The sequence below is a fragment of the Trametes versicolor genome, assembly GCF_000271585.1.
Source record: "Trametes versicolor FP-101664 SS1 unplaced genomic scaffold TRAVEscaffold_9, whole genome shotgun sequence".
Lineage (NCBI taxonomy): Eukaryota > Fungi > Basidiomycota > Agaricomycetes > Polyporales > Polyporaceae > Trametes > Trametes versicolor.
The window spans coordinates 1,971,513-1,989,405 of record NW_007360329.1 but is presented as its reverse complement, the minus strand read 5'-3'; the positions used below and the strand labels follow the sequence as shown (position 1 = coordinate 1,989,405).

Genomic DNA, 17,893 nt, shown 5'->3' with positions numbered 1-17,893 from the left:
AAAAGACACGCGTCGAAGGCGTTGCGCGGGGCACACACACATCACGCGGTCCAGGCCTTTAGGACGTTAGGGCCGAACGAGGCGTAAAGAGCCGTCAGAAAATAGACTTGAAGCTAGTAGGTGTCCGGGACGCGGAACGGAGGGACAACCCGAAAAAGCAAGTTGGACAACGTTTCACGGGTCGACGCAGCGTTGCATGGGTTGGTTTCTGATTGGGTCCCGCTGAAAGATACGATGGTGCTGTTTGACAACGTGGAAGGTCAGTGATTGGGTTGGCGCGTGGACGCAGCGCGGATGCAAACAGCCGTGGAACGGGTCACTCACCACGATTTGGCGAGCCGACGGATACACGTACGAGTGAGCGACAGCGAGATGCGGGCTCAACACGCAGCAAATGGGGTGAGAAGACTTGCTGGGCTCATTGCTTTGCTCCATAGCCTGCTTGAAAAGGCTCAATCTGGACCAGCATACATCTAGGACTCATTATCCCCTGTGCGTCGGTGGCCGTGGAGAAAGTGGGCATCGGAAACGGGCTGGGCGACCATCTAGAGATCAGGCACACCTCCACTCGTTCCGCTGAATATATGCGCTGGATGGTTAGGCTTTCTGCATGAGCCACGCGTTAACGTAGCGTCTGTGCTCGAGTACCCTGAAGTTATTCTCATTTATTCTGAGGATGTGAGGGGACACTTCTGCGGATTAAAGATCTGGAGCGTACCTGATGCGGAAACAAAAAATCCAGTATTGTGTATGAGTCGCTTTTCAGGGGATCTGTGCGGTATGGGAAAAGGATCATCTGGACCAGCATACAGTTAGCTATCAGAATTCCCTGCTCTTCGTAGCAAGGCTCTTCACCTAATACACGGAGCACAACCGTGCAAGCTATCAAGTGTCTATGCTAGCCATGATGAGCACATAGCCCTAGTCCACGACGCGATCCGCATCGTACATTTTATCGCGTCTATCCACCATACCTATTCGCTGCGCACTCGGCGCACAGAAAAGCCTAATGCGACGTACCGAGCGAGCAGCGGTTTATGTGGAACAACGCCATTCTTCAGCCACACAAGTGGAACGGCCCAAACCAACGCGCGTACATAGATCTTGAGCGTAGAAGAAGTGATCATCGGAAACGAGTCAAGCGTCCGTCTGAAGATATGGACAACCTCCACCCGTTCCGCTGAACATTTGCGCCAACTGGCCAGGCTTTCTGCGTCAGCCACACGTCGACGTAACACGACGAGTAGCCGCAGTCATTGTCATTTTTCTGAGGATGTGGGGCGACGCCTTGCGTATCGAAGTCTCGGGAGCGCACCTGATTCGAAAACATCCGGTAGTGCATCTTAGCGGTTTTTCGGGAGTTCGTCCGGTGTAGGGCCGTCAGGTGTACAGCGCTAGCCAAGGAGCGTATTGGAAAGACGGAGAAGGAGCGCAGCGTGAATTACGCGTTCGAACGCGTCTCAGCTGCTTGTACTTGACGCAGTATTTTTCTCCATCCATTGTTCGGTGCCCTCGTGGAATGAGTTTGGAGTGATTGTATGGCGAGTCCTGCCAGAGTCTAGAGAGCTCGCCGAGAACAACCAGTGGTCAGCTTTTCGTAGAGTGCTCTTGGAGGCTCTTGGCTGCCTGCGTAAGCCCTCTCCGCAGTCCAGTGCAGCAGCAGCGTAGTTTAGCGCATACAGTCAGGACGAAAGCGCAGCTAGGCGGTGCGACTGTGCAGAGCAGCGGAGAGAGTCCCGGAGGCGGTGATGGAACAGGAAAAGATGGATATATGCGGGAACGACGTCAGTGAGGGTGGGCGCCAAATATACCATCCATCTCTTCCCCTCTCTTCCCCCTAGCCGCATCTCTCCTCATCCTACACCACTATGGACGCCTTCAGGCTACGCAAGAAGTTCCCAGAGGTCTCACAAGATGAGATGTTTGACCTCATAAACCGCTTCAAGTATGTCCGTCTGCTTTCTTAGTCGAGAATGATACCAATGATGGGGTAGCTCGATCTCGACGGACACACCCGGTCGCGTCGACAAGCAGCGCGTTCTCCAGTCTCTACAATCGGCGGGGCAGAACTACGATAATGCGCGGGAGGTGTTGAAGCATGTCAGCGTGGACTCGAGTGGGAAGGTTGAACTGGAAGATTGGGTCGAGGTACGTACTTCGCAACATATCTTTGTTTCGTAGCCGCAAGGCAGACGATCAGGGCCACGGGGTCGCTTGTACGCGACACGTTTGCGGGATATATCCGCTTCCGAGAGGATCCTCGTTCCTGCAGTGTTCCTTCCATGACGGCCAGGCGATGGACCGCAGGCAAAGAAAGGCGTTCACGAACCTTCTGGTTGCTCAGTTGTTCTCCTGAACGCAAGCTCACCGGATTCTCTCACCCTAGCTCAACGTAAAGCTGCGCGACCAGCAGTCGAAGGATGCGCTTCTTCCCTCAAAGAAAGGCAAAGTCACCGTGCACGGCTCAAATGCAAACGTTAGCCACACAATCAATGAGGATGAACGCGCCGAATTCACGAACCACATTAATATGGTGAGTAGCAGTCATTAGGGAAATTTGCGCCTTCTTATGCTTGCACAGGTCCTCGCAGGAGACGCCGATATCGGCTCCCGCCTCCCGATCCCCACAGATACCATGCAGCTCTTCGATGAGTGTCGGGATGGTCTCATTCTGTGCAAACTTATCAACGACTCCGTACCCGACACCATCGATGTCCGTGTGCTCAACAAGCCCACGGCGAAGAAGCCCTTGAACGCGTTCCAAATGACCGAGAACAACAACATTGTCATCACGTCAGCGAAGGCTATTGGCTGCTCTGTCGTGAACATCGGCCCGACCGACCTTGCAGAGGGGCGCGAGCACCTTATTCTCGGCCTCATCTGGCAGGTCATCCGCCGCGGTCTGTTGGCCCAGGTCGACATCAAACTCCACCCCGAGCTTTACCGCCTCTGCGAGGAGGGCGAAACTATCGACGACCTTCTGCGGTTGACTCCTGATCAGATTCTCCTTCGCTGGTTCAACTACCATTTGAAGAAGGCCGGGTGGAAGCGGAGGTGCGTCACCATATAAATGAGCAGGAATTGCTGTCTGAAATTCCCGTGGTGCAGAGTCAACAACTTCAGCCGCGACGTGTCAGACGGAGAGAACTACACGGTCCTGCTAAACCAGCTCGTCCCCGAGAAGTGCTCTCTCGCACCCCTGCAAGCCCGCGATGCCCGGCAACGCGCAGAGCAGGTGTTGCAAAACGCGGACGCGATCGGGTGCCGCAAGTACCTCTCGCCCGCGTCGCTCGTCGCCGGTAACCCGCGCCTGAACCTTGCGTTCGTCGCGAACCTGTTCAACAACTACCCCGGACTCGAGCCGCTCGACGAGCAGGAGGCGAAGGACTACGGTGTCGTCGAGGACTTCGACGCGGAGGGCGAGCGCGAGGCGCGCGTCTTCACGCTCTGGCTCAACTCGCTCGGGGTCGAGCCCGCCGTATTCAACTTCTTCGAGAACCTCAAGGACGGCGTCGTCATCCTCCAGGCGTTCGACAAGATTCTGCCGGGCAGCGTCGTCTGGCGCCGCGTGAGCAAGCCGAAGGCCGGCGCGGCCCAGGAGGTGCAGCTGAACGAGGACGGCGAGGAGGAGGATATTGGTGTGACACCAAACCAGTCGCGCCTCTCACGCTTCAAGCAGGTCGAGAACTGCAACTACGTCGTCGACCTCGGCAAGCAGTCCGGCATGCACCTCGTTGGTATTCAGGGCGCCGACATTGTCGACGGCCAGAAGACGCTCGTGCTGGGTCTTGTATGGCAACTCATGAGGTAAATTTTGCCCGCCCTGACATTGTGTCTCTTCAGGCTGATCGCCGCTGTAGGAAAAACATCACACAAACCCTCACGTCGTTGTCGAAGAGCTCCCAGGGCCGGCCAATCAGCGACACCGAGATCCTCAAGTGGGCGAACACCACCGCGCAGAAGGCGAAGCCCACCGCGAAGCCTGCACGCTCGTTCAAGGACCCGTCGCTGTCGACCGGTATCTTCCTTCTCGACCTGCTAGAAGCGCTGCGCCCCGGCATCGTCGACCCGACGCTCATCATCAACGTCAACGAGAGCGGACCGTACGAAGACCGTAGACAGAACGGTACGCATATCTACCCCAGTTACAACTTGTCAGCACTGACCGTTGGGTTTGATCACAGCCAAGCTTGCCATTTCTATTGCCCGCAAGATGAACGCGCTCATCTTCCTCGTACCAGAGGATATCGTCGACGTCCGCCCGCGCCTCGTACGTACCCTCCCGCCGTGCTTTCCTTCACATCGATGCTCACAGCCACGCACAGATCATGACGTTCGTCGGCAGTCTCATGGCCATCGAGCACCAGTGAGCGCTGCTCGGAGACGCAAGTTCAGGTTTTCATTAGTGCGGCCTGGTTCGGACATTCCGGAGATTTATCCAGCGGGTGTAATGGAGGTCTTGAAAAGAAGTGAAGCAAGATCCGATGTAGTACTGTACGCCTGCGGAGATGTATCGAGTACGATGTGATTCACCTTGACAGTTCTGGAAGTCGTTGGCAGCCTCGGGCCGAAGCTGAACTCCAGTAGCCGTCGGGCTCAAACGTCGGAGTTCGTCTACAGCGTGGCCGTACTGCCCGTCGATGGCACGAAGCTCACTGCGCACAACCGAGGCGTTCCCCTTCTGACTGATCAGATTTATGAAGCGGCGCACTGCTCGCAGAGGGACGACATCTGTGCAGTCAGAATGGATGTGCAGAGCACCGATACATCGGTATCGGCCAGGCGAGCGAGGCGGCGTTCCATGAGGACGTACTCGAGCCAAGAGGAAAGCTTGATGGGGACTCCCTATACTGGATTGTGGACGGAAGAGAACAACAGTGGCGAGTTACGAGTCGTTTAGTATAGAGCTAGGCGTGGGTGGTGGTCTCGTCGATGGGGGTCGGCGTTGGACTTGGATACAACGATCTTGCAGTGATAAGAAAGAGCCACGTCCTGAGTAAATTCACTCGAGGCACTACCAAAATAGGTCGCGGACGCACCCGTTTGGATTTTTGCCCGTTTCCGGGAATCGAGAAGTCGGGTGTCGTGGCAGCGAGAACACCATGACATACGGCATATGCAACGAAGACTGACGCCGTGCACGCCTGGTGGATATTTACCTCGGACGTGGGGAGGTTGGCCACAACTTGCAAGCTGCCTTAACCCTTCCAGTCCGCATACTCCATAAAAGCATCGCCAACATTGGAAAGACGCAACCTCGAGTGCTGTACAAGGTAAGTAAAAGGTACATTTCGTGCAGTCGAATCACTCAGCCGGTTCCAGGAGGGTGTACGCTTTCCCCGATTCTCTCAAAAGTCCTTCGATTATCTTCATCCCCTCCAGCACTTTTTCCTCTTCCAACTTCTTCCCGACGACCTGCACGCCCACCGGCAAGCCATGCATCGCTGTCGCATCGTACATCTTGTACATGTCGCGCTCGATCGAGTTCCGCGCCTTGAAATTCTTCTTGTCGAATGCATCCAGCTCCTTGTCGACGTGCGTAACCGGAAGAATACCTGCGGAGTAATCGAGCTATAACGTCCAGTTAGATCGCATTACGGTAGGCCTGTCAGCAGCGAGCAGGCTCACGATGTTCCACAGGAAGGTATATCCGCAGCCTTTGAAACCTCCCTTCATGCCTCCGTGAGGAGTCGCAGGGAGCGCGTTCGGCACCGTAAGCACGAAGTCGATCGCCTCGTCCTTGAGCTTCGTGAACCACTGGTCCCTGTATCCTTCACGCTTCGCGACGAGTGCAAGGTACTGCTCGATGTTCTTCTCGCTAGCAGTTTCGACGAGCCCGGCGTAGGCGTCATCGCCCCTGACATGACGCAGGTACCACGCGTACAGATGCTTCACGAAGCGCGGCAATGCGAACGCGATCCGGGCTTGGCGCACCCCGGGGTCATTCGTCTCGCCCCAACGGATCGGCTTCGTGGAGAGTTTACCTGCAGAGATCTGTGAGGGACATGCGATCATCAACAAAATCGTGTACGTACCACCCTCTGCCAGGAGCAGCTGAGAGCCAATCTTGAATCCTTCGTACGGACTCGGCGGGTCGACTCTGTTGAAAAAAATCAATACATCCACACCACCACGCGATGTTTTTCGAGGCGTACAGCGTCACAACCTCGTGGCCGCGCGCGGTCAATTCTGACACGACTGTCTCCAATGCGCGTTTGCATGCAGGAGATGGTGCGACGACGCCTGGTACAACATCCGTGAGTCGCGGGCGCCCTACATGGAATGTGGTGACATACCGTCGTCCCACATCACCGCCCAGCGAATCGGCTTCCCCGAGACCAGATTGACCTCCCTCCAAGGGATGGGAAGACACTGAATATGACGTCAATACAACTCTACTCCTCGGCCGGGCCTGGGGGGTAAAACGGGCCTACCGAATGGTCATACTCCCACGGCTTCATACTCACGACCGCCTTCCAGAGCATCTCGAGGTCGTCCAACGTCCGCGTCATGGGAGAGTACACGGCGGGGATGCCCTCCTGGCCGGGCATACTCGTCGAGTTTCCGCTCTTCAGGAATCTGAAACTGGACGCCTTGATGGTGTATATGCCGGAGAAGTGGCTATGTAAACGATATACTCGTCAGTATGCCAATACTATGCGCTCTGGATCCGAGGAGCTTACTCACGCAGGTGCTCGCACAGACCCCGCGACGTCTGTGCCGATCCCCAGGCGCGATCCGCCGTACGCAAGGAGGGCCGCCTCCCCGCCCGTCGAGCCTCCCGGAGAGTACCCCTTGCTGTGCGGGTTCGTCGTCGTCCCAAACACATCGTTCGCCGACTCGAACGAGAGCAGCGTGATCGGCACGTTCGTCTTCACGAACGGCACCGCGCCCGCGTCTTTCAGCAGACGCACAAGCGCCGAGTCCCGCTGCATCGGCCGCCCGACCCACGCCGAGTACCCAATGCACGCGTCCTCGCCCTCGAACCCCACCGTGTCCTTCACGCTGATTGGCATCCCCGCGAGCGGGCCCTGCGTGTTGCATGACTCCGCCCAGCCCTCGGCCTTCGCGATCAGCACCTCCGTCAGGCAGTTCGTGGCGGCGTGCGCCCGGAGCGCTTGCTTGCCGTACGTGCGCAGCACATGCAGGGGCTCAAGCTTTCCTGCCTGCACTTGGGCGACGATCTCGGTGGCGGGGCGCGCGAGCAGCTCCTTGTCTGCTGCGGAGATAGGAGCGTGGTACTCGGGCGGGAGCGTGCGGATGCGCTCCTCGCGCTCGTGCTGTTTCGCCGCGCTATGCAAAGGCGCACGTCAGGCGTGTGACCACGACATGTCGCTCGACGTACCAGGCGCGGCGGTGTGCTAGAAAGGAGAACATGGTCGATAGACAAGGTGCGTCTACAGCGCTGGGCGTTATCAGGTCCGGGGCTCTGGTTGCTTTGCGGCACTGGGAGTCTGGATGGTCAGGGCGGGTCAGCAGACCGCGTACGGCGCGAGCTGCCGTGCCGCACACCCACGAGCCTTCTTCGACGCGGTAATGTCGTAAGGAGAACTGGAAGCTTAGGAGTTCTCAGTCGCACGACGCCTTGCGCGCAGTCCAAGCGAGCGAAGGGTAGCGGCCATCGCGGCGCTTGGCTGAAGCTTCCGAGCTGGGCGCTGTTGAGTGTGTGCGCAAGGTGACGCTGATCGCCTACATCAGGGCAGAACTCAAGAATTCGAAGGCAGCATCGGAATGAATGTTGCCGAAACGTGGAAATGGGAAGATGACGCTGAAGAGTGTCCCGTACAGGCTCAAATGCCCGCTGCTGGCCTTTCCGATGAGTGGATATGGTCCGTGGAATAGCGCTGGTTAGGAGGGACGCATTTGGCTGGCAATGAACTGGAGAAAGGCACAGGAAAGTCAAAATCTCTTCTGGGCCTTTGTCATTTCCACTACGAAAGAGGCCTTCATCAATCAAGAAAGCGTCATCAAGCCTTTTCCGATGAGTAGAAGACGTCGCTCTCACCTGTTTCAACCATAACCATGCCAATATGTCTGAGAGTCTTGATAAAGACGGTATGAACAAATCTTGCATCCGAACAGTGACTTCTATGTAGTGTGACTGGTAGGAACTCCAAATTCGATACTGTGCAAATTCGGTCGGTTAGTTACTGTTACGGAGTCAGAGCACTCGCAAAAGGCTTCATTCGAAGTGCTGGATACCACGGCACGCATGGTGTGAGCCTCAAGCGAGTGATGTCGAGGACAACAGATCTGACGAAATCGCGGTCCCATCGCAGTGCCGATCCTTTCCCCACACTCACTGAGACCAGTTGGCAGTGCAGCGTGCACATCATCGCCGGGAGATGGGAGGGACGCACGAATTTCGCCCTGGGTAGCAAGTACGTACCGTAGCGAGCCTGTCCAAACTCCGCGCGCAGGACGACGTGGTGCGATGCTACTCTCCAGTCTGGAGGGCATCACAATCCCAGGTGCTGAAGACACACATTACGTCGCCGTCCCTGATGGACCAGCGACGTATCAGGGAAGCTGTGGCCCGGAGGGGGACTGCGTTGTGGCTTGAACTCAGAAGGAAGGCGGCGGAGGAATAAAATTCGATGGAGACGCACCTCGGCGCACCGCTGCCTACTCAAGGCTATTCCGGCAAGCTTCTGAGCGGGCGTCCGCGCACGAGGCGCGGCGGCGAAGGTGCGGAGATATCATATTAATGCGACGCTACTGGTAGGGGTGATACAACAGAAACAACAGAAGTCCGTGAGGTGGGTGCATGTGAGGGGCGGTACCATAATGGGGGTGAGGCGTACAACAGATGGACAAGCGTCCGCGCTCGGGGCTCGTATGTAGTATGTACGACTCGCGGCGGACATTCCAGTCATCTCCGCCGAGGCGACGAGAGGGCGCTGGAATGGGCCATACGGGAGCGGCGCAGCGTAGCGCGGGCATAAGGTTTAACAAAAAACAATGCGTGGCGCGGGATGACAGTGGAGGGGCTATGTAAGATGGACCCGGCGACGATGGGCGGACCAGAGGGGAGCGTACATGCAGCAATAAAGATAGGTCGGCGTATGTAGCCAAGATAATGACGAGTCCGGAATATCTATACAACATCAGCGCCAGTGTCGCCGAGAGTGAATGATGGTGGAAGAGTCGTCGTGGATGAGTAGAGAGGGAAGTAGGTGGAAGCGAGTACGGAGACTCGCTGCACGATGTCGCCCAACGGGGGTTGAGTGCCCGCTACGCCGTCCGACATGCTCCTCAGGCTGCAATCAGATTTTGATCTTCGAGGACGCCCTCAGCTGCCGCAGCTTTGGGATGACCTCTTCGAGTTCGCGCGCCTCCCAGACGTCTCCGTGAGGCGTCAGTATGACCTCCGCAATCTCCACCCGGCGCATGGCCCGCGGCACAAGGTCGGGGCATCCCTGCGCGCCGTCGCAAGTACCCTGGGGGCTCTCCGAGCGAGCGCGCGTGGACCGGCTGTCCAGTGAGAGCGAGCCATGCCCGACAACGGTGTCGTCGTCGTCCTGATCCCAAGGGTCGGAGGAGATAGACATTTTCCGTCGTCCAAACAGCCCCGTCTTGGATGCGATGCGCTTCAGCGTGGATCGGGGCTTCGATATGGAGATCGTGGAGGATATGGACGGGGTGAGGGAGGGTGCTGGTGACACTGAACGAGCGGGGGGTTGCGCACGGGGTTTAGGCTCGTCTTCCGAGTCCGACCCAATGACAATGGACGTCGCCGAGGCCGTCCGCGTTCTCTTCCTCCCTCCCGGATGAAATGGGAGCTGCTTTGGAGGCACGGGAGAGGCCGGAGTGACGGAGATGTGGGGACTAACGAAACGGTCTGACATGGGAGCGACCATAGGCTTCGACGGTAGGGGGGCAGAGTACGAGCGTGCGGGGATAGTCACTGCAAGGTGCCTCGGTTTTGTGACTGCGCGGGGGAAGCCGTTGCCAGTGTTAGCACTGTCAGGAAACTCGGAGGATGCTGTGGTATAAATTGAAGCAGCGGATGACTGAGATGATGAAGGGGACGACGAGAAAGCCGTGGCGCTGTCGCTGTCATGGTCATCGATATAGCTGCTGAAGCTGAAGGGAGAAGTCCGTCCACCCATCCAGGACACTGGCGGCAGTTCGTGACGTGATGAAGTTTGCGGCGCGCCACCATCGCTATCGGTGACAACCTTGGGAAGGGCGGGGAGAGGACGCCTCAGTCGTGCTGCAAGCGAGTGGGCCGCCGGAAACACTGGCAACGGAGGGAGGACGAGTGTCGGACTGCTGACGTTGGGATGCGCGAAGAGCACAGGTGAGGGCTCATCGGAGTCATTCGGGGACGACGGTGAAGATACGGAGCGCGGTGGAGGTGGCGGGTAGTAAGACAGCCTGCTCTTCTCGTAGGCCTCGTTTGGGTGAAAGACCATGGGGGTTAGCGGAGCATCATCGCTTTCTGCCGGAGAAGCGGGGGCTTGGGCGTGACGAGGACCATCGTGGCGTAGAGTTGTAGGCGGCAGCGTCGTAGATATGACCAGGCGGTCAGGGAGAGAGGCCTTCTTGGATGTCGATCTGACTGGCATGGCTCGAGCAACAGAACCGGGAGCGGGGAGGGCGAGGGCCATAGGTAAAGAGCGTCTGGAGGAGCAGGAAGAACAAGGGTATATAGAAGGAGAGACAAGGTTACGACAGGGTATACAACGAGGGCATGCGCAAGAGAGCACCGGGGCGTTTCGAGTATATGAATCGAACCCGGGCGTCGGAAACCGGCGCAACGGCTGGGGAGAGTGATCGTCTTTGCCTCAGGACGCCGCGTTGCATGGACGTGTGATGGACACCGCCAGCCAGGTAAATCACCGCATGCCAATAAGGGGATCAGTGTCGCATCCTGAGAAGGCGACAAGTCCACACCGCGGGAGATCGCGCGCAGACCTGCGCAAACCGAAGTGATCCAAAGATGGCTGGCTGGCGCTGGCAGCGTGGGTTCTCGCACAGGTCCGTTGCCCGAGAGTCCCTATTATGAGAACAGGAAGCATGCGTGGCTGCTCACCAGTACAGGTATACCCGAGCAACCACAGGTAAAACGCCGTTTAGCCCAACACCACATGGGGATTCTGCGATCTTTTTGCCAGGTCGCGGAGCGTGTGCCTCAGCTGTGGATATTTGATGGCGACCATGCTAGAGCAGGCACTAATACAGGTCCAGTTTTAGATAGCGGCCAGCAGTGAGCAGAGTCAGCAGAGAGTACACAGCAGACCAGGGTTCGAGGGCGTCGATGTCGTGGTCGTCGTCAAGGTTCCGCTCGACGAGGACGGGCTTGACGAATCCGGGGCTACGAGGATGTCACGTGTGTGACTGTATGCGTCACGCAACATGCAGGTGTGGCGACGCCGCGGCCTTTCGCTGACCTCAACGACGACGACAACGACAACGGCGACAGCCATTCCTTTTCTCTTTCGCTCTTTTTCGCAATCCTCGTCGACGAGCTCCTAAGTTATGTCCTCGTCCACCGCCATTCCCCAAACCGCGCCCGCTGGCGGCCTCACCATCACCCAACCTCCCCAAACGGCGACCTCGTACTACAAGATCGCGGACTCGAACACAATCACCTTCGCATGGAATTTCACGGACGTCCTGGCTACGCCGACCTCCCTCACCGTCTCCGCCGTCTGTGATAACGGGAACACCTACCCCGTCGGCCCGACAGACGGTATCATTGCCGGAGATGCGACGAGCGTACTGTGGGACCTCGGCGCGTACCAGTCCGCCCACCCGAACCTACCACTCGCCGAGGCGACGTACGTGCTGCACATCTGGGACGACCGGGGGTCGGGCGCGGCGAGGGAGCCTGGATTCCTCTCGGAAAACTCGGCGCTCAAGTTCGCCATGTACAGCCCGCAACCGTACACCCCCCTGGAAGGTACGTGCTTACCCTGTTCGGCGTGGGTCTTCGCTCGCTGATCGGTTGCCATTCGCATTCGTGCTTAGACTGGACATGTCCAACATGTAACGGCGCCCTGTCCGACTACATCGCCCATCCCGCATTCATCAGTCTAACCGTCACCCTGGTCGTGATGTTCCTGTCGGGCTACTCCCTCGTCAGGCAAGCGACGCGGTAGAGTTTCCACCACAGCGACGGCGGACGGAGAGGTGCAGGTGGGGCGTGCGTGGGTGTGGAGCGGTAGTGCTCACGGATCATTTGTGCATTGGCATGGACTCACAGGACATCATGACGCTACGTCTATAGCTTTGCTCGCGTTTTTCTGTTTTCAGGGCGATCCTCTATTCGTATGGACTTCTCTCATCCCATCCTATAGCGCACATCACTACCCATAATATGTTCCATAACCATAGAGTGGCCGGCGAGCTCGGGCGCCGTCCACTGGACAATTCCTCCCGCCGAACACCAGCGCGTGCGAACAGGGTGCGGACCATTTGTCAGCTCACTTGGAGCTATTGCCATATAGATACTTTCCCGGTATGCCCGAGAGGTGAGAAGGCCATTGACTTCAACGTTCAAACGTTCAAACGTTCAACTGTCGAAAACTGGCTGAAGAGATCGTCTGAAACCGTTTCAAGCAGGCCGACAGCTGCGCAGCGACCCCGAGCCGCCCTCGCGGGACCGGTAACTCAAGTGTACACTAGGAAGCATCTGACCTCGATTTTGAAGCCATCGCGCGGGAAGAAGTTACGACGCACGTCAGGAGAGCCGTCATCGCAACCACCACGCTGCTGCGTCCTGGTGTCACCGTCGCCCTTCGACGCTCTCAAGCCACATAAAGACGGCCGCCGTCACCATCTGGTGGTCACCGCACCGGTCTCCGTTCCGGACCATCGTACCATAGCCCGTCGGTCCGTTCGCTCTGGACACGCCTCGTGTATTAAGGTTCTCACAACCGCGACGACGCTGGCGCCGCACAGTCGGCGCCCCCGCCCCGCGCGGTGGCATGGGCACTGGCACCGCTCGCAAGCCCGTGTTCGTATCCGCCAAATGCAGCTGAGATCACCGGCGTCGCTGCGGGGGCGCATCCCAGCCCTGCCTTGAACGCGCTCTCGACCTCGCCCCTAGGGTCCTCTTCTGCGACGAGCGTGGCCGTGCGCTGACTGGCGGGGCGCACCGCCCCCTCGGCCGTCCCGGACACGTCCGCGTCGGTGTTGGGGGAAGCGTCGATGTCCGAGGCCGCCGACGGGTGGGCGGGCGGTGCCTCCCGGATCTCCTGCGATAGAAGGTGCACGGACAGCTTCTTGCGGGTTTTGGCCCCCGTGGACGGGCGGACGAGTGCGTCGTACGTCGCGACGACTTCAGGAAGCGCAAGCTCGCGGATAAGCGAGGCGTCTTCCTCGTCTGTGTGGGGGGCGACCCGCGTCAGCGTCCGTCATCGACATGCCATGGCACCGAGGTAGAGTGACGCAGTGGGAACGCGGGGAGGGACGTACGGCGGAGGAAGTCGTAGTAGCCGCTGCGGATGTGCGCCCAGAAACGCGACGTCTCCTCGTGCAGGTTCTTGGCGCTCTCGAGCTTCTTCACGATGAGCCCTTCCTTCTGTCGCGTGAACTCATCTGGTGACATCTCCGCGACGCGGTCGCCGAACGTCTCCAGGAACGCATCGACGCGCGACTCGAGAAACCAGGGAGGGCGCACGCTTTGGATACGTATGCCGAGCCCGCGAGTGCTGTTGATTGACCATGGTGACGACCCCACAACGTATCTATGGATGCATCAGTATGGCGCTTATGAATACGCTCCGGCGAGGCGGTGCAATGGCGAAGGCGCACCCAAGTTGCTCCTCCGTGCGAAGGATGGAATAACACGGCTCGCGCATCATATGTGCGATGAGCGCGAGTGTGCACCGTAGTCGCACATCCGACACTTCGCCGAACTGCAAGTAGTATGACAGGCTCGAATTGATCTCTTTGGGGTTCGTGTGCCTCTTGCGCGAGACGACGTCCGAACCTGGCATATATTCATAGCGTTAGCAAAGCACAAGCATGCGATACGGCGGAGAAACGGGTTATTCTTACCAGGAGGCAGGACTAAAGAGCGCTGACGAGGTATCTCACCGGGGAGGAGAGGCCGCGCCTTCAAGCACTCCTCTGCAAGCGAGAGTATCCCTAGCGATTTCTGAAGATTTGTAGTGAGGGATTGCACGACCCCTGACCTCGCGATAATTACATACGCCTTGCGTCAAATTGCCATTCACCAAAGCTTCAATGAAGACTTTGGATAGTAGGTCATCGCGATGCCGCTCGACATCGCTTTCGCTTATAACTTTATGATAGCGTGAGCGCTGCTGGAGGGTCTGTGTATATGGCTCACTCACGAGGAAGTTCGGGCAGCTTCTCGGCGGGTGTCCAGATAGTCGGCATGAACATCCAGGTAGCATAGGACTCGGATAGGGCTGACGGCTGGCTCATGTAGAAGTTCTCATACTCGCGTTGTATCTGGATAAGGAATGCTCAGATATGCCGACACTGTGCTGTTGAACGTGGGCCGGGCTACGCACCTCCTCCTTTACGACGCGCAACCTGTCGGGCTGTACTTGCAGGCCACGAATCTTCTCTAGGACGATACGAAGGAGAACGGGGATCTTGTCGTTGTACCCGCTCACGGATACAGTTAGCCCTTCTATCTGGTTTGTTACAGAGTATGAGAGCCCGGCCAGGTCGGCGTCGTAGGTCACTTGTGCTAGCGCATCGTCGATGAGATCCACGAGGACACTGAAAGGCATCAGCTAATTCACTGTCGGCCAACATCAGAGGGACTCATACCGTGAAAGCATGGCATGGCGAGGGGTAGCGTATGCAAGTGGACTGAGAAGTTACAGCAGGCACGTTGAGACGCAATCCACCTAAGCCGGGTAAGATGCACACACCTCTTCACGTCGATACGAACGTGGGCCTTCGGCACCCAAAACTGATCGTCTTTCTTGTGCCATAGCTGCGACAGCTCCGTGCGCTTGGCTAGGAGGGGATGTTTGGCCGGCTGCAGAAGTGTATGCTCGGCATGTAGCTCCTCAGATATAGGGTCAGGAACTGACTCACCCCTGGGACCTCCACCTTCTTGACATCGAGGTCCTCGGGGATGAAGGGGTTGGGCGTAGGAAGATGGAGCTCTTGGTTGGCGTTGGGGCGGCCGAGCTACGTACTATAGTCTAGCGCGGCACGGGTGATGAGCACAAGGATCGCTCACCTTCTGGATGAGCTCTTGGTCCATCTTCTGAACAGCATATTGTGTCCCATACCATTTCTCCGTAACCCACTCCACGTCGTTCCTGACCACATCCTCGTGATGTGTCTTCGCCTGCAGCGTCACTCTCACCCTCTCAGGAACAAAGCCGTCCAGTACCTGCCTCACGAGCGATTCGTCCCAGTCCCTGTAGAGGTGAGCACCACTGAGGAGCTGTTCGGGAGGATATGGCTCCGCGAGCGCGTGTGCGAGGGTGCTCGCGTAGCTTTGGGGTTGCGCCTTCTCCTTAAACCGGAAGCGCGTGGCCGCCATGGTGCTGACCTCGGTAAAGTGGAACATGGAGAGCGGCGAGGCACGCAGAAGCGAGATGTAATTGAAGACTGCTTCGAGCACCTCGCGGTAATGCACTGCAGAATGAGATCGTGAGTGATCGGGGTACGATGAGTTGGGGGGATAAACTTACGATACCCCTCAAAGGTGAGTTGGCCGTGCACCTTGAAGAATTGTACACTGCGCGAGCTGCCTGATGGCCCTGAACTGAGGCTCGAGAGCCAACCCTTCTTCTTCAAGAATGCGCAGATACTCCCTGGCCCCTCATGGCCGAAAAAGTGGGCTAGGAACGATGCGGGTTTCGTCTCATAGTGTTCCCGCAGGTCAGGTAGTTGGAAACAGACGTCGAAAGCGTAGAAGTCCTTCACGGTCTGAACGAATATCACAGTCTGGAAGATCCGAGTGAGCGGAGCAATTGTTGTATGAGAAAGGAGATTTAAAACGTACCCCCATATGTTCTACTCCCCATGGCTCGTTCTTGAACGCGGGCCTTGGTTCCAGCGCACGATTGGGTATCTTTGCGAAGTGGGGCACTGCTAATGAAAACAGCTTTTCTAGGCTTTCTGTGTGTTATTCAGGATGCCATTGCTCATCGAACAGCCTTCGGGCATGCTCACCTTTACCGATGACCGCGAGAGTCATTCTAGACGCGCAGTATTCTCGCTGCCACCATGCTACGAGCCGTCTACGAGTCTCCTTCAAGATGACCTCCTCGCTCGCTTGCTCTCCTTCGCGCCTTCCCGCGTCGGACAGACTGACATAATTACCAGTCCCAAATTTTCTCCAAGGATGTCCTTGGACGCTCAAGTTCTTCGTGATCTGGAGGACGCGCCTGGGGTCGTTCTGCAAGTTCCTCTTGAACTCCGAGTCGACGGCGTTGATTTCACGTGCAGTGAGCGACTCGGTGAACAATGGTGCGTGGAAGAACGCAGCGAGTCGCGGAAGGCCTCCGGCAAGTTCCGTCGGCCTGATGGAAAACCAGTACTCGGTGTACGTTGGCCCCGTCGCGGCGTTGCGAGAGCCGCCATTGGCACTGATGAACTGCCCAAGTCAGCACGAAGAATGATGCAAGGTGCAGCAACCCATCGGCGGAGCTCACTGAGAGAAAATCGTTCTCGGCTGGGTATGGTTCCGAGCCCTGAATTTGTTGCACAATATCAGCTCAGAGCTGGACGCATCTCCCACGAGCAGCGGGAGTGCAACAATTGCTTGCCTTGCTAATCATATGTTCGCAAAAGTGCGCTAGGCCCGGTGCGTCATCCTGGTTGTTTTCCGTCTCCAGTGAGCAATGTCACCCATACGCCCACACAATAAGTAGGCAATGTTACAATAACACGCACCGGGTCCATCATGGAGCCCGTCGCCAGTGCCAAGCAGGCGGCCGCCTTGTCTGCTGTGGCATCGTGAACGAAGACGGCGCGGAGGCCGTTGGGTAGCTCGACCAGTCTGTATTGTCTCTCATCTAGCGCGGGCTTCTCGACCTCGCCCATGAAGAGGCGATATCCCGGAACATCGCCCGCAGAGGGGACGTCCTTCCATGTCGACATGAATCGGGCCTGAGAAGCGGAAGCCAGGGACGAGCGACTGAGATTCGAGGGTACCGGCTGAGCCGTCCGGTGGCGCCGCGCTGTAATCGTGGTGGGAGAACGAGGTCGCGGAGGCTTTCTGCGAGTGGTTCCGACGGCCACGTTGAGTAGACGAGGACAGGCCAGGCTGGACCGTTCGATTGGAGAAGCACGACTAGCTGCCTGTGGTGGGTGCAGCGACTGCTCGTCGCGCTAAGCCAAGTGGAGTGCGTCAGCGGTCGATCATCGTGGGACGCTTACGCTGAGGGCAGCGGAGAATTGGCCACTACTCCCAAAAAGGCATGCGTTAAAGCTCAGACAAGCGCCGGAGGCTAAAGCTTCCACAATCTTTGACCGGGATTGCTGCCTGTTGTGCTTGTCCGTCGTCTTCACCGCCAGTGTCGGATCGCATGGCAAGAGCAGCCGTCCTCGTGTTCACGAAACTTCAGCTAGCCTCAAGCGACACTGTGTCTTGCTCACGTACAAGGCGCAGGAAGCACTTGTTCCGGCGACCTTCTACGGGCCGACCTCCTGACGCGGCTCTCACGTCGACGACTTCGTCGCGCCCTTGCCGCGATGTGATTGGTACAGCAGAGCCGGGCGGTGGGGGCTCTAGACCGCGGTGTAACTGTAGACGTCTGCGATCGCGCCGCCATGATATGTTGCGGTGAGATTTGGGGTGGCAGGAGGTACGCGTGGAGAGCACGAGCCACCGCCCGATTTGAGTTGTTCAGGCGAATCGCGGGAGTCCGCGCGTCCGGGGGCGGACTGTGGGCGAGTGCCCCCGCCCTTCATTTTGGAGGTCCGTTTCAGATTGGCTGTG

General features: G+C 57.8%; 6 protein-coding genes across 6 annotated transcripts; 2 read left to right on the top strand and 4 right to left on the bottom strand.

Moving 5' to 3' along the window:
• The first annotated feature begins 1,842 nt into the window (after window positions 1-1,842).
• On the top strand, window positions 1,843-4,544 carry TRAVEDRAFT_171916 (fimbrin). The gene is made up of 8 exons (XM_008043362.1): window positions 1,843-1,945; window positions 1,995-2,148; window positions 2,387-2,533; window positions 2,582-3,054; window positions 3,109-3,807; window positions 3,861-4,126; window positions 4,185-4,270; window positions 4,326-4,544. The coding sequence occupies exons 1-8, from the start codon at window positions 1,869-1,871 to the stop codon at window positions 4,368-4,370; spliced, it is 1,947 nt and encodes a 648-aa protein (XP_008041553.1). The 5' UTR covers window positions 1,843-1,868; the 3' UTR covers window positions 4,371-4,544.
• An 83-nt stretch (window positions 4,545-4,627) lies between these two features.
• Window positions 4,628-4,849, bottom strand: TRAVEDRAFT_98499 (uncharacterized protein; the record flags this gene model as incomplete). The annotated part of the gene is made up of 1 exon (XM_008043361.1): window positions 4,628-4,849. A coding segment is annotated over one exon (222 nt), but the record flags the coding sequence as incomplete, so codon positions are not given.
• A 388-nt stretch (window positions 4,850-5,237) lies between these two features.
• On the bottom strand, window positions 5,238-7,386 carry TRAVEDRAFT_73684 (amidase signature enzyme). Its single transcript, XM_008043360.1, has 8 exons — window positions 7,346-7,386; window positions 6,688-7,293; window positions 6,435-6,621; window positions 6,297-6,372; window positions 6,156-6,243; window positions 6,036-6,100; window positions 5,629-5,984; window positions 5,238-5,571 (listed from the first exon to the last, which is right to left on the bottom strand). Exons 1-8 carry the CDS (start codon window positions 7,375-7,377, stop codon window positions 5,305-5,307), a joined length of 1,677 nt encoding a protein of 558 aa, XP_008041551.1. The 5' UTR covers window positions 7,378-7,386; the 3' UTR covers window positions 5,238-5,304.
• A 1,350-nt stretch (window positions 7,387-8,736) lies between these two features.
• Window positions 8,737-10,923, bottom strand: TRAVEDRAFT_30616 (uncharacterized protein). Its single transcript, XM_008042799.1, has one exon. It carries the CDS (start codon window positions 10,611-10,613, stop codon window positions 9,267-9,269), a length of 1,347 nt encoding a protein of 448 aa, XP_008040990.1. The 5' UTR covers window positions 10,614-10,923; the 3' UTR covers window positions 8,737-9,266.
• A 480-nt stretch (window positions 10,924-11,403) lies between these two features.
• On the top strand, window positions 11,404-12,744 carry TRAVEDRAFT_152568 (uncharacterized protein). The gene is made up of 2 exons (XM_008043359.1): window positions 11,404-11,908; window positions 11,977-12,744. Exons 1-2 carry the CDS (start codon window positions 11,485-11,487, stop codon window positions 12,105-12,107), a joined length of 555 nt encoding a protein of 184 aa, XP_008041550.1. The 5' UTR covers window positions 11,404-11,484; the 3' UTR covers window positions 12,108-12,744.
• Window positions 12,745-12,749: 5 nt separating this feature from the next.
• TRAVEDRAFT_66168 (LuxS/MPP-like metallohydrolase) lies at window positions 12,750-17,254 on the bottom strand. The gene is made up of 17 exons (XM_008043358.1): window positions 16,846-17,254; window positions 16,719-16,766; window positions 16,605-16,643; window positions 16,123-16,546; window positions 15,953-16,068; window positions 15,639-15,894; window positions 15,179-15,582; window positions 15,031-15,126; window positions 14,862-14,971; window positions 14,758-14,799; window positions 14,493-14,706; window positions 14,310-14,430; window positions 14,166-14,257; window positions 14,011-14,110; window positions 13,765-13,942; window positions 13,426-13,697; window positions 12,750-13,333 (listed from the first exon to the last, which is right to left on the bottom strand). The coding sequence occupies exons 1-17, from the start codon at window positions 17,050-17,052 to the stop codon at window positions 12,879-12,881; spliced, it is 3,174 nt and encodes a 1,057-aa protein (XP_008041549.1). The 5' UTR covers window positions 17,053-17,254; the 3' UTR covers window positions 12,750-12,878.
• Window positions 17,255-17,893: the final 639 nt, after the last annotated feature.

Bases quoted from the DNA above. Each gene is read 5' to 3' on its own strand.
- TRAVEDRAFT_171916 (XM_008043362.1), top strand. From the start codon at position 1,869: ATGGACGCCTTCAGGCTACGCAAGAAGTTCCCAGAGGTCTCACAAGAT. The intron at 2,149-2,386 runs GTACGTACTTCG...CTCTCACCCTAG, and splicing joins AACTGGAAGATTGGGTCGAG to CTCAACGTAAAGCTGCGCGA. The intron at 4,127-4,184 runs GTACGCATATCT...GTTTGATCACAG, and splicing joins CGAAGACCGTAGACAGAACG to CCAAGCTTGCCATTTCTATT.
- TRAVEDRAFT_73684 (XM_008043360.1), bottom strand. From the start codon at position 7,377: ATGTTCTCCTTTCTAGCACACCGCCGCGCCTG. The intron at 7,294-7,345 runs GTACGTCGAGCG...GCCTTTGCATAG, and splicing joins CTAGCACACCGCCGCGCCTG to CGCGGCGAAACAGCACGAGC. The intron at 6,373-6,434 runs GTAGGCCCGTTT...CGTCATATTCAG, and splicing joins CGTGGGAGTATGACCATTCG to TGTCTTCCCATCCCTTGGAG.
- TRAVEDRAFT_30616 (XM_008042799.1), bottom strand. From the start codon at position 10,613: ATGGCCCTCGCCCTCCCCGCTCCCGGTTCTGTTGCTCGAGCCATGCCA.
- TRAVEDRAFT_152568 (XM_008043359.1), top strand. From the start codon at position 11,485: ATGTCCTCGTCCACCGCCATTCCCCAAACCGCGCCCGCTGGCGGCCTC. The intron at 11,909-11,976 runs GTACGTGCTTAC...ATTCGTGCTTAG, and splicing joins ACCGTACACCCCCCTGGAAG to ACTGGACATGTCCAACATGT.
- TRAVEDRAFT_66168 (XM_008043358.1), bottom strand. From the start codon at position 17,052: ATGTCGACATGGAAGGACGTCCCCTCTGCGGGCGATGTTCCGGGATAT. The intron at 16,069-16,122 runs GTGAGCATGCCC...AATAACACACAG, and splicing joins TCTCGCGGTCATCGGTAAAG to AAAGCCTAGAAAAGCTGTTT. The intron at 14,258-14,309 runs GTGAGTGAGCCA...GCTATCATAAAG, and splicing joins GAAGCTGCCCGAACTTCCTC to TTATAAGCGAAAGCGATGTC.